This window comes from Callorhinus ursinus, unplaced genomic scaffold (assembly GCF_003265705.2).
Source record: "Callorhinus ursinus isolate GAN/ISIS: 27379988/994484 unplaced genomic scaffold, GSC_fseal_2.0 scaffold50, whole genome shotgun sequence".
Taxonomy (NCBI): Eukaryota; Metazoa; Chordata; class Mammalia; order Carnivora; family Otariidae; genus Callorhinus; species Callorhinus ursinus.
In genome coordinates, this window is record NW_027397112.1 from 5190311 (window position 1) to 5203218 (window position 12908).

The window sequence follows — 12908 nt, forward strand, 5'->3', positions numbered from 1 at the left end:
AATGGAATCGATTTGCAAACTGGATAATCTGCCCCCACATGCTGGAAAGCGACTAGAGTACTATAAACACTTCACTCCCCTCTGGGCTTCAGTTTCCCTCTCTGTGATAACAATGAGCACGCTCTTTGACCTGAGCTACCTTTTTAGTGACATAGCTCTACCATAACCCTCAAGACTGTGGGGTTTCAGGCCACAACCCCTCCTTTACCACTATGTAAACGGAAGTTAGGAAATCTGTAAAGGAACCAAAATTGGGGCACTACCAGCTCAGCCTTTCTTCCCCCAAGGAATCCTTTTGTTCTGCAACAACGATGACATCACGATTATGTTGTGAATGGTGCCCATTCCGTTGACAAATTTGGCAAATAGCATCTACCATAACCAAGTGGGGAAGGAAAAAAAAAAAAACCCACACTACTGCTGTGTGCTGGCAGGGAAATGTTATGGAGACATTTAAGTGTTGCCTTGGGGACTTGGTCTAAGAAGGAAGAGACTCAAGCAGATCCCAAGAGGACAGCCAAGTCGGGGCAAGTGGCTTGACCTTGACTGCCTCACCTGTGAAAGAAGAGAAACATGGGGTGGTGGCTGGAATTAACCGGGGTGATGCCCAGAACCTGGCACCGCCCATGTGCTCAGCTTAGGTTAGCTATTACCACAACTGTCATGTTTGATTCAAATACAGATGTTGGCTCAGTGTGGACGGTCCACATAGAGATTAACAGGGATTTGTCTCTGGAACCGACTCCTCCTTCCACAATGTATCATTTAGACTTTTCGTTATGCAGAGTAGCTGATTCACTCCTCACCATTCAAATGGATATTATTTCTAACACGGATACCAAAAATAACCATAGCTCACATATAACCATGTCTGTTGAGAGCCAGGCTCTGTGCTAACTGCCTGCATGGATTACTTAATTTAATCCCCACAATATCCTATGAGGCGGGTGCTACATAAGTCCCCATTTACAGACAAGGAAAGCAAAGCTCCAAGGGATATGTAATTTGTCCAGAGTCACACAGATGGAAAGTAGTACAGCCAGGATTTGAACCGGAGCCACCTGACTCCGGAGCATGACTTCTTAAGCAGGATATTTAGTCTTCAAAGCAACAATCGTTCATCAAGCCCCTGCTACACTACAGATTATGTGAGGAGCAGGGGTAAACATATATGCAGTATAGCTCATTGTTCTGGGTTGACTAGCATCCCCCCCCCCAATTTCACGTCAACCCAGAACCTGGGAATATGACCTTATTTGGAAACTGGGCCTTTGCGGATGTAATCAGGTAGAGACGAGGTCATACTGGGTTTGGATGGGCCCAAAAGCCAGTGATGGCGGCCTTATAAGAAGAAGGGGATTTAGACATGTGCATGCAGGGCAAATCCCACAGAAGAGTGGGGGCAGAGAACAGAGTGATGCATCCACAAGCCCAGGAAGCCAAGGACCGCCTGCAGCCACCAGAAGCCAGGAGAGGGGCATGGAACCGATTCTTCTTCGGAGCTTCCAGAAACACCCAACCCTGCCAACACCTTGATGCAGGACTTCTAGCCTCCTGACCCATGAGAGGATATACAGGAGCTGCTTTAAGCCACACAGTCTATAGTAATTTGTTGTGGGAGTCCGAGGAAACGATACCCTAATAGAAAAGAGACAATAAAAAAGACACTTTATCAAGTCACTTGGGGACCCTGTTTGGCAATAGGAGTTCTTCTCTGAAAGTCATGGTTCCCCACCGGCCGTGAGTAGGCAGGGGCCAGGCCAGCGATGAATCAATCCGTGGCCTCACAGGAAGCCTGCTTTCCTGTCAACAAAGCACAGAGAGAAAAACCACCTCGGACACAGACGTCGGGCCAGAGGGCCGGCCGCCTGGCCCCTGTCACAAGGCTCAGATGGAGAGAATATTTTCACAAAGGGAGGAAAAAAGAGGAGAGCCCACCAAACGGTGCTTGCGTCTGGATCCCGAGGTGCCGTTTCTGCTCTGGATGAGCTGGGCGCCGGTGGGGACAGCTCAGAAGGGGAAGGTCCAGGCCTCCGAAATCTCGGTTTCAATAATGGGCCAGATACTTCCCCACAAACCCACTCGACACTAAAAGCAGAAGTTGTTAAGTATTCGGAATCCAGTTCCCTTTGAGGATCTAGTAAATGCTATAGATTAAATCTCTTCCCAGAAAAAGAAAAAAATTCCAACATGCAAAATTTGGGGTGAGTGACATGTCAAGGGATCTTGACCTAAAGCCCATTCACCGAAAAACAATGATGTATAAATTTCCTCCTGGGCAATAGGCGCTGTGCTCTGTGCTAGGAATACAAGAGGGGCAGAACAGACGAGGCACTTTCCTTCCCGAAGGCCAGAGCTAAAAGGGAGGTGTGTGATTTTCCTTGGCTGCCACAACAAAGGAGCACAAACGGGAGGCTGGAAATGACAGAAATGTAATTCTCTCATGGGGCAGGAGGGCTGGAAGTCTGAAATCAAGCTGTCAGGAGGGTTGGTTCCTTCTGGAGGCTCAGAGAGAGAATCTGTCCCATGCCTCTTTCCTGGTTTCTCGCGCTTGTCAGCGATCCCTGGCATTCCCAGCTCGCGGACACACCACCGCATTCCCTGCCTCTGCCTTCCCATCACCTCCCCTGGGTGTCTCTCTGTGTCCTCGCCTCTTCTTAGAAGGACACTAGTCATTGGATTTATGACCCACCCTCAGTGGAGGTCAGATCCATAACTAAGGGGCACCTGGGTGGCTGGCTCAGTCGGTTAAGCATCTGCCTTCGGCTCAGGTCATGATCTCAGGGTCCTGGGATCGAGCCCCTGGTCCGGCTCCCTGCTCAGCGGGGAGTCTGCTTTTCCCTCTCCCCTTGCTGGTGCTCTGTCTCTCTCTCTCTTTCAAATAAATAAATAAATAAAATCTTAAAAAAAAAAAGATCCATAACTAAGTACATTTGCAAAGTCCCTGTTTCCAAATAAGGTCACATTCTGAGGTTCCAGGTGGGCATGAATTGAGGGGGAGCACTCTATTCGACCCGATACAGGTGGTCATACGGTTACACAGTCCCCACAGGGAGCCGGCAGAGAAGCGGGCAGCATCCGAGAAAGCTTTCCCGAGGATCTCTGGGGGCACGGGGGCCCCAGATTGTGAGTAGAAACTAACTACGCAGAAGAAGTAGAAAGCTCACCAGGAAGATGGAGTCACCCAGCTGAGGCCCAGACACAGGGAGGCACCGAGTGAACAGAGGGGCCGCGCAGAGAGCCAGGGTGGTGGAGGGGCTGGTCTTGTAAGCTGCTGTCCAGAGTTCGGACTGGATCCCTAGGGCCACAAAATGCCTTTGAAGGATTGAAAGCAGAGGAGTGTTCCTAGAAAGTTCACTTCGGCTGAGGTGGGGCAGATGGACTAGAGCGGGGGAGGCCAGATGCAGGGACCCCCGAGGGTCTGCATCTCCGGGGAAGCTCCGGGCTCCTGGATACAAGTGGCTGAGATGCTGTGGCAAGGCCTCACGTGGGGTCCTAACCAGCTAGCTGGAACTGTTCCCACCGAGCTGGACGGAGGAGTTGAGCGCAGTGCGGGTGGGAGCTGAACTAGCCAGTCAGACTGCCGTCAGCCCAAGATGCATACCCAGAAGTCTGAACGCTCTGATATGTGGTCTCTTTCTGAGCGGAAAGGGGCTTATGAACATCCAGGCCTGTTCAAATGCACAAGCCCTTCCCTTTTATGGTCCCCTGGAGTTATGTGTGCCCTTCCATGGACCAGTAAGTCCTGTCTGCTCACAGATAAGTCCTCCTACCTTTGTGTGTCTTGCTGACTCAGTCACTCTTCAAAGGTCACCTTCTCCCCTGAACCCCCAGTCTGGGTTCTGCAGCCTCCCTTGCAGACTCCAAAAGTCCCGGATGCAGGCTCATGTACTCGGTTGTAATGCCTACTTTCCTTTTAACCTGTCCCCTCCCCCAGACGATAAGTACCAGAGGTAACTTGTTCACCTCCATATTCCCAGCTCCTAACACACACACACACACACACACACACACACACACACACACACACACAAAATAACATATCAGATGGATGAATGGATGGATTTCTTCAAGATGCTGTACTGGCTTCAAACCAAATTAGTCAATCAATTAACTAAGTTGACATGGACCCATCAGTTGTTCTCTAAGTGCCTTACGCTGCCCCCCCCTCCCCCGCAGAGAGTCAGGCATATAAAAAGATGCTGGCTCAGCATCCTCAAGACTCACCTCATTCCTTCAGCAGCCATCTTATCAAGGTTGACAGTGTCCTTCGTTTCTGCCCAGTTCGCCCCCAGGTCCCCCCACCCCATGTCATCTGCCAAAATGATCACGAAATTTGGCTTCTGGCCTCTTGTTTCCCCACTGAAGGAAAAATCCACAAGGGGATACAGGCCTCCCAAAAAAGTCACACCCACAAGCAGAACCTTTAGAAAAAGCCAGCCCATGGTGGGGAGGGGAGGGGAGGGGAGGGTAATCACTGTCTGGAGCAACTGTGGGCCACAGCTAAAGATTTTTCCGAGGGCTCTCTCCTGCTCCGTTTCAGGGCAGGGAGTTTGCAAGAAGATACGGTGGTGGCGGTCTTGTTGGGAGTGGTCCCTAGAAGGATGGTGGGGCTACAGAAGTGAGGCCCCCACCTGGAATCCTCATTCGAGAGAGTCAGGAAACTTGCAACCCCGAATGTGGTTTGCCCCTCTGCAGCTCCGAGGGAGGACCGGCTGTGTGCGACAATCAGCCCTCAGTGTCAACAGCTCTCTGGCCACTTAGCGAAGGATCCCCCTGTGCTCAGGGATGTTAGCGCCGTGCATCTGTTCAGGACTCCAGCTGGTGAGTGCAGGATAAATTCTCACATCTGCAGAACACCTGGACGTTCTAGAAGCCGCAGTCAGCCTCGAGTGAGTTTCTCAGTTCCAGATGGTTGAGGGCTTCGTGTTTCTGTAAGGTTTCCTGAAAGAACAAAAATTGACAAGAAAACAGAGTTAAAATTGCCAGTGCAGCTGTGTTTTACTCAGTAGCTTAGGAAATAATCTCTTTTCCACGCCAACAGATGTTTTCCTTCTCACTTGAATATGTAGCTGGTTCATCAGTTTCTCCACCTGAGGAATCGTGATGATGACAATGTTTGCCACGGACCTATAATCACGGGGTTGGGAGCACTATTAGGGACGAGGTCTCTCAACTTACTCACTACAGGGATGAGGACAGTGAGGCCCGGTGTCCTGGAAGGGGCAAGGGCCAGCACCCAGCTCTGTGAAATCCCAGTTCTCCCCCACTCCCACCCCACCATGCTTCCCTGACATCCCCAAACTAATCGTGACCTTATCAAACCCACTGAAAATTCTAGAAGAAAGGTGACCAAGACATGATTCTTTCTAACAGTCATGCTGTGACTTTGTGACCAAGACATGATTCTTTCTAACAGTCATGCTGTCAACTAATATTTCTATATAAAATTCTTGTTGGAAAATGATTTGAGAAAAAAAGAAACATAAAGAAAATTAATGGTATAATCTAGGTGGAGAATATCCGGGTACTTAAGGTAGAACGTTCGATTTTGCTGTTTGAAATGTTTCACAATAAAATGTCAGAAACACCTTTCCAAAAAATGTTAACGGAAATTGTCCCTTTACATCTCAACAATGTGATTTTTATTAAAATCTAAAGACATGCTCAACCAAGGCTTCTTACACTTGGATATACCTACAGATCAGCTACAGGTCTTATCAAATGCAGATTCATAAGAAAGGCTGGGGTATTTCTAACAAACTCCTAGGTGAAGACTATATCGCTAGACCTTAAATCACACTGGGAGTACCAATAGGCTTAGAAATAAAAACATCATGATTCTTGTCCAAGAAGAAAACGAACCTAAACTGGAGATGCTTAACCTACTGGAGATAATGCAACTTCAGTGGACAAGCATGAAAGCCATAAATCAGGTCAAATTTTGAAAAACAGGAATCAAAGGTTATGTTTTCAATGGCAGGTTGCAAATGGGAACCACAGAATAAAACCATATCATCCCTACTTCACTTGAAAGCCTTAAATTTACAAGGTTAGTAAGGAGGCACAGACTTGAAATTCTGGACCAAGTGAAAAAACTGTTGGGACACCCAAACCATTGAGAGGATTAGAGGGGAACTAATTTGTAATATATAAAGATGCTACTGGGGCTGGGATTATGATAGACGTGATGTGCAGTTGTGTATCTCTTCCCTTGAGGAAGGAATGCACAACTGAGAGAACCAGCCAGCAGTTTGTTCCAGAGAACAAACTGGAATAGATCCCTGCTGAGCACAAGTATGAACCCCTGGCCATGCCTCGATGCTCCTCGGGCAGCCCGAGAGTGAACTTGAGTTGCCCCTAACTGCCAACGCAAGTGGATGGGGGTGGTTGGAGGTATGTAAATTCTGCAAGACCCAGATAAACTCAAAAGGTTGGGCAGATACATACTTAATCAAAATAAAAGGGAGTTCAAGTAAACAGTCATGGTCATCTGGAGGCCAGTGAATCAATTGTTCAGAAATGCAAATTCTTCTGTTTTCCAAGAGGAGACTTATTCTTTCAAACTCAATTAGATTCAACCGGTATTTGTTGATCTTGAGGCCCCAAAGACTTCTCCCTTTCTAGAAGAAGAAAGAGCCCTTGCACAAGGAGGGCACCCAACAAACACTTGTTGACCTGCTGGTTGATTCCCAGCCTCATTCTACTGGCTTCTGACCATGAGCAACAATCATAGGAGGCTTTTCTTCTTAAAGCTACTTAGCTTGGAACTCTAGAGTGGCCTCATTCTTCGTCAGTAATCCATTTTGGAATGACCCAACACGAAGGACTCCGGGGGAAAAAAAATCGCTTAAGGAAAAAGCTAAAATTAAGGTGGGAACATAAATAAACAGATTGTTTTTCTTAACAGTTCCATGATAAAACATTCCTTTGAGGATTTTCAAAGAGAATCATTAATACTTAAAAATTTCGGTGAATGGAAATAAGCTAATTTAGTCAGTACGCCATTGCATTATCCTTCATGCCCATACCTCCAGGGAGATACTTAATCTTTTCCCATTTATTTTTTTTAACTACAGTGAAAACGAAAATCAGATACTCAAAGAATGGATCTGAAGCCATGGACTTTGATTAAGATCCAGGCTGACATTACAGAAAACAGGATGGTGGTTCCTCAAAAAATTAAAAATAGAATGACCATGTGATCCAACAATCACATTTCTGGGTATCTATCCAGAGAAATGAGATCAGTATCATGAAGAGACATCGGCACCCTGTGTTGACTGCAGAGCATTACTCACAATCACCAAAGTGTGGGAACAACCTCAGTGTCCACGAGTGAATGAAGAAAGAGAATGTGCTGCATATAGAGTACATACACAATGGAATAGTATTCAGCCTTGAAAAAGAAACCGCGGAAAAGAAAGTTGTTGCCATTTGCGAGAACCTCAATAAACCTGGAAGACGTTATGCTGAGTGAAATAAGCCAGACACAGAAAGACAAATACTGCATGATCTCACTTATATGTGAAATCTAAAAAAAAAAAAGTCAAACACATAGAAGCAAAGGGGAGAATGGTAGATGTTAAAATGTCCTCGCCACAAAAAATTTAAAACTTATGTAACGGCATGAGGTGATGCACGTGCTAATGAGGCTGTGGACATCATTTCAAACTATTTATGGACACCAAAACATCACACTGTACGCAGTAAACACATATGCATTTTATTTGTTGATCAGACCTCAGTGAAGCTGGGGGAAAGCTTTTAAAAGATGCAGGCTGAGAACTTTGTGCTCAGTGCCTCATCCGAGGTCCTCTTCCCAACTTTCTTTATGCATCACCCTGCCCCTCTCAGAAGGGAGGGTGGACACAGACAGGGAGCATGTCTGTGGGCCTAGGAAGGAAAGGGGAGTCTTTGGCAAATAGAGCGTCCCCTCCTCCCTCCACTGGGCTGGAAGGAACTTGACCACCGTACTCAACCAACCCCCCAAGGAAGACCCATCTGCTCCATCCAAGCAGAACAAACTGGAATAGATCCCTGCTGAGCACAAGTATGAACCCCTGGCCATGCCTCGATGCTCCTCGGGCAGCCCGAGAGTGAACTTGAGTGGCCCCTCCGCTCAGCAATGACCTGTCTTCTTCTCTACAACCCCTGCTAGAAAACAAGGCTTCTGAGTCTGCTCAGTGTTGGCCTTTCTTTCGGTTCCGGGCTCGCTTCTGGGGAAAGGTGCTCATGAGCCGCGGAATGACCGGGCAGGCAGCGGTCGGTCAGAAGGGCTGAGGATGGAATGGCATGAGTCAACCTGAAGACGGGGCTTGCGGTGTCTGAACCCCAGGCCTGGCTCCCCGAGGACCTCCCTGCGGCCAAGCAGCCTGCTAGAGGGCCTTGAGAACAGCTGAAATAACAAGAAGGTTGGGCAGAATTTCTGGCAGAGGGCTCTGTTGGTTTTCCAGAGACAAAGCTTCTGAGGAGCCGAGGCCAAAAAAGAGGCGCAGGGAGAGTGTGATGTGCAGGTGGCGGGGGGTGGGGGGGTGGGGGGGTGGCCAGGAGGCGCCTGGGGTCCCAGCTGCCCGCACGTAGTCTGCACCAATCCCCACCCACCCCTCCCCATGCCTTGTCATCCCTCCAGCAAACGTGCACTGAGCGACCGGTCTCAGTCTAGGCGCTGTGCGTAGAGCAGTGAAAGAAACACAAAACCCCTGCCCTCCTGCCGCTTCCTTTCTCGAGGGGGATGGAGGTGGGCGGGGGAGGGGGGGTGGAGAAATGAAATGAGTAAAACGTCCGTGTGGGGGGAGAAAAACTCAAGGCAGGAAGCAGCTCACGAGGTGCACAGTGAAGGAGGTCAGGGGACAGCCTCATGGAGAAGGGGATCCTGCCAGAAGGCTCTGCAGGGGGTAAAGGAGGAAGCAGTGCAGCATTCAGAGAGGAATGCCAAGGCAGGGAGACCAGCAAGGCAAAGGGCTGGTGCATGTGAGTAGCAGCAAACAGTGCAGGAGGGAGAGGGAGTTCTGACCTACATATCGGAGAATTCAGCCCCTGCTCTGCCGGGAATAAACAACGGGGTGGCAGGGAAGGGAAGATGAGAATCAGGAGTCAGCTGCACCAGCCCAGGTGAGCCCAGGTGAGCCCAGGTGAGCCCAGGTGAGAGGCAATGCTGGGGGTGGGAGCAGGCCCAGTGCCCGGGGTGCCAAATGTAAGGAGGCGGCGCTCCATCTCGGTACCCACCTGTGCTCTCAGGACTCTTAACAGCGAGCACCTCCTGGAATTTTGCCTCACCCAAATCCAGGTCCAAGTGGTGAGGAAAAATCCAGTTACCTTGGGAACCAAGACAGTTTCTCAGGTTATTTAATGTCTATGTGTAATAAAGATCCTCGTGGAAAAAACACACAAACAAACATCCTCGCGGTCCCTTCCTTTGCCCTGAGATCCTACCTAACATGTCAGTTCGGGGCAGCCCCAACTCAGAAAGATTGCTTTCTTAGAGTGTCACTGGGGGTCTCGGTCTTAGCTCAACAGAAGAGGCAAAGGCAATTTCTTTTTCTCTTTTTTAAAGATTTTATTTATTTATTTGAGAGAGAGAATGAGGTAGAGAGCACGAGAGGGGGGAGGGTCAGAGGGAGAAGCAGACTCCCGGCCGAGCAGGGAGCCCGATGCGGGACTCGATCCCGGAACTCCAGGATCATGACCCGAGCCGAAGGCAGTCGCCCAACCAACTGAGCCACCCAGGCGCCCTGTTTCTTTTTCTTTCAGTTTTATTGACATGTAATTGACATACAGCACTGTATAACTTTAAGGTATTACAACAAAATGATGTGACTTATTTATATTGTGAAATGATCACCGAAATAAGTTTAGTTAACATCCACCATTTCCTGGAGCACTGGGTGGCTCAGTCGGTGAAGCGTCTGCCTTCGGCTCAGGTCATAACCCCAGGGCCCTGGGATCGAGCCCCGCGTCGTGCTCCCTGCTCAGTGGGGAGCCTGCTTCTCCCTCTGCTCATCCTCCACTCATGTTCTCTCTCGCTCTCTCTCTCAAGTAAATAAATAAAATCTTTTTTAAAAAATCCATCATTTCCTATAGATACAAGAAAAAAGAGAGAGAGAAATGGTTTTTCCTCATGGTGAGAACTTTTAGGATCTACTGTCTTAGCAACTTTCAAATAGACTGTATAGCAGTGTTAACTATAGTCATCATGTTGTGGTACGTTATGACCCCAACACTTATTTATCTTATAACGGGAGCAAGCCAGATCCTATTGTAGGGAATATTCCTTCTGTGAACCCAACAATTCCAGGAAGCTCATCCACATGGGGCATATGACATCCTGCACAGAGTTAGCTAGAACCACCTGTTGGAACTGTCACAGAAGGAAGCTATGTGGCAGGAGCCAATTTGGGACAGCAGAAGTGGCATCATGCCATGCCTCTGAAAACTCAGCAGCCCTGCAGAAATTATATCTGGGTCCTTGAACACATGTCAGAAGAAGAGAGAAAGTACATGGCCCTCCGAATGACACCCTTTCCCTAAAATTCTATCCTCCACTTGAGAAGAAATGTCACAAGAAATGTGGTAAGACAGAAAGGACTCAAGGTCAGTTACCTGAAATCCACTCCCTGTTTGCTAACTTTTTAAGGACTTTTTACAAAGCATATTTACTTATCATTTATAATAAGTAAATTTTACAGAAGTTGTCAAACATACAAAAGTTGAGAAACTCATGCGTCCCGACCCAGCACCTCGATTCAACAGCTATCAGCACATGGCCAGCCCAATTTCATCTGTCCCCCCTTCCACGTGTCTTTCTCTCGTCCTCCACTTACCCTGGATTATTTTGAAACAAACCTCAGGTATCATGTAATTTCATCTGACGTTATTTCTATATGTTCCCCTGAAAGATAAGAATTCTTTTAAAATATGACTGCAACCCTATTCATAGCCACTTTTCAAAATAAACAACGGGTTAGTATTGTCAACACTCCAAGCAGTGTTTAAATCAGTGTTTATATTCTGCTGTCTCACCAATGTTTTATTTTATTTATTTTTTTATTTCTTTTAAAGATTTTATTTATTTATTTGACAGAGAGAGACACAGCGAGAGAGGGGACACACGCAGGGGGAGTGGGAGAGGGAGAAGCAGGCTTCCCGCGGAGCAGGGAGCCCGACGCGGGGCTCGATCCCAGGACCCTGAGACACTTAATGACTGAGCCACCCAGGTGCCCTTACTTTATTTATTTTTTTATTGTAAACATTTTTCCAATTTTTTTAAAACTCTAATCCAGGCTCTACACAAAGCCCACCACACATTGCATTTGGTTCATGTGTCTCTTCTCTTTTCTTTGATAAGTTCCTCCTCTCTCTTCCCTGCAATGTATTTGTAAATAAATTCAGTTGTTTGTCCTGTGAAATTTCTCATTTTGGACCGATTGTACCCCATGGTGTGATTTAAAATGTCCCCGGAGCCCCCATTTCTCTCTTCACTGACTTGTAGATCTACTGGTGAGATCGGATTCGGGTCTGACCCTTTTTTTAGCAGGCCCACCTACTACCTCTTATCCTTCTCCCTGTCATGTTAAGATCGATCAGTGGTTTGTGTGTCAAACTTTCATTCTCCCCTGTGCCGGTTTTGTATGAGAATTGGAAAGTTTCTACTAAATGTCGCGTGCTATCTTTTCTATTTTTGCAGATGCCTCCTGCCCCAGGATTTGTCCCACCTCTACAATGAAATACGTAAGATTCTGTGATGCGTGGACTATTCATGTCTTCCCAAAATTTGTATGTTGAAGCCCTCACCCCCTGTGTGATGGTATTGAGATGGGGTCTTTGGGAGGGGACTGGGGTTGGATGAGGTCATGAGGGTAGGACCCTCCTGATGGGACTGATGCCCTTATAAGAAGAGACCGGAGAGGGGCGCCTGGGTGGCTCAGTCAATTAAGCGTCTGCCTTCAGCTCAGGTCATGATCCCGATGTCCCGGGATCGAGCCCCGCATCGGGCTCCCTGCTCAGCAGAGAGCCTGCTTCTCCCTCTCCTTCTGCCGCTCCCCTTGCCTGTGCTCTCTTGCTCTCTCTGTCAAATAAATAAAGTCTCAGAAAGAAGAAGAGGAGGAGGAGGGACAGAACAGACAGCTGGGTCTTTTTCTCTGGCAGGTGAAGACACAGCAAGAAGGTGGCCTTCTGCAACTCAGGAAGAGAGCCCTCACCAGGCACCAAATTGGCCGGCACCTTGATCTAAGACTTCCCAGCCTCCAGAACTGTGACAGATACAGTTCTGTTGTGTGAGCACCCTAGTCTGTGGTGTTTTGTGATGGCAGCCCGTGCCAACTAACAGATTCCAGCTTAGCTCTAACAGAAAACCTCTGAGGCTGAGGTGCGGGGCATAGGAAGTAGGGGGAAAGACCAAAACCTGGGGGGTTACAGGGGGGGATAATGCTCAGTCCTGTGAAGCGGTTACTTGGCAAATGTGCCTTTTAGGAGATTGATCTGGGGAGTGTGGTGACCTGTTTCCAGAAGAATGTGCGTCCAGTTTTCAGCACAGTCGTTTCCTAGCTGTGTGGCTTGGGTAAGTACAAAAAAAAACACAAAAAAACAAAAAAACCCCAACAATAACTCTGCGCCTCAGTTTAACCACTTATCTGAAAAATAGAGCCACAGTAAACTTCCTCCCCGCCAAACACAATGTGAGGATGAAGAATCCAACACCAGTGTCTGCTCTCAGTAAGTGCTCAGAAACATTGGCTATTGATATTCTATACCCCTGTTGTGTTGAGGATAAAGAGATAGCAAACATGAGAACGCATTGAAAAAAGTACTATACTAGCCCAAAGCGTTACTAAAATTAATATGAAACAAAACTAAGCTGAGTGTCGATGGTGAAATCCGGCCTCCCTATAGCTATTGGCTGTCTTGGT

The 12908-nt window shown here is 47.8% G+C and overlaps 1 protein-coding gene across 4 annotated transcripts in view; it reads right to left on the reverse strand.

The window, feature by feature from the left end:
• The window catches only part of ARSG (arylsulfatase G), a 102235-nt gene that overhangs the window by 59420 nt on the left and 29907 nt on the right, over positions 1 to 12908 (reverse strand). For 2 of the 4 annotated variants that reach the window (XM_025889997.2, XM_025889998.2), the window contains exons 2-3: positions 9229 to 9318; positions 4228 to 4944 (exon numbers count right to left, since the gene is read on the reverse strand). In XM_025889997.2, coding sequence (XP_025745782.1) covers positions 4228 to 4445 — 218 coding nt within the window. In that variant the 5' untranslated portion in view covers positions 4446 to 4944; positions 9229 to 9318. The remainder of the gene's footprint in view (positions 1 to 4227; positions 4945 to 9228; positions 9319 to 12908) is intronic. The other 2 variants (XR_003211776.2, XM_025889996.2) reach the window with 1 other exon arrangement.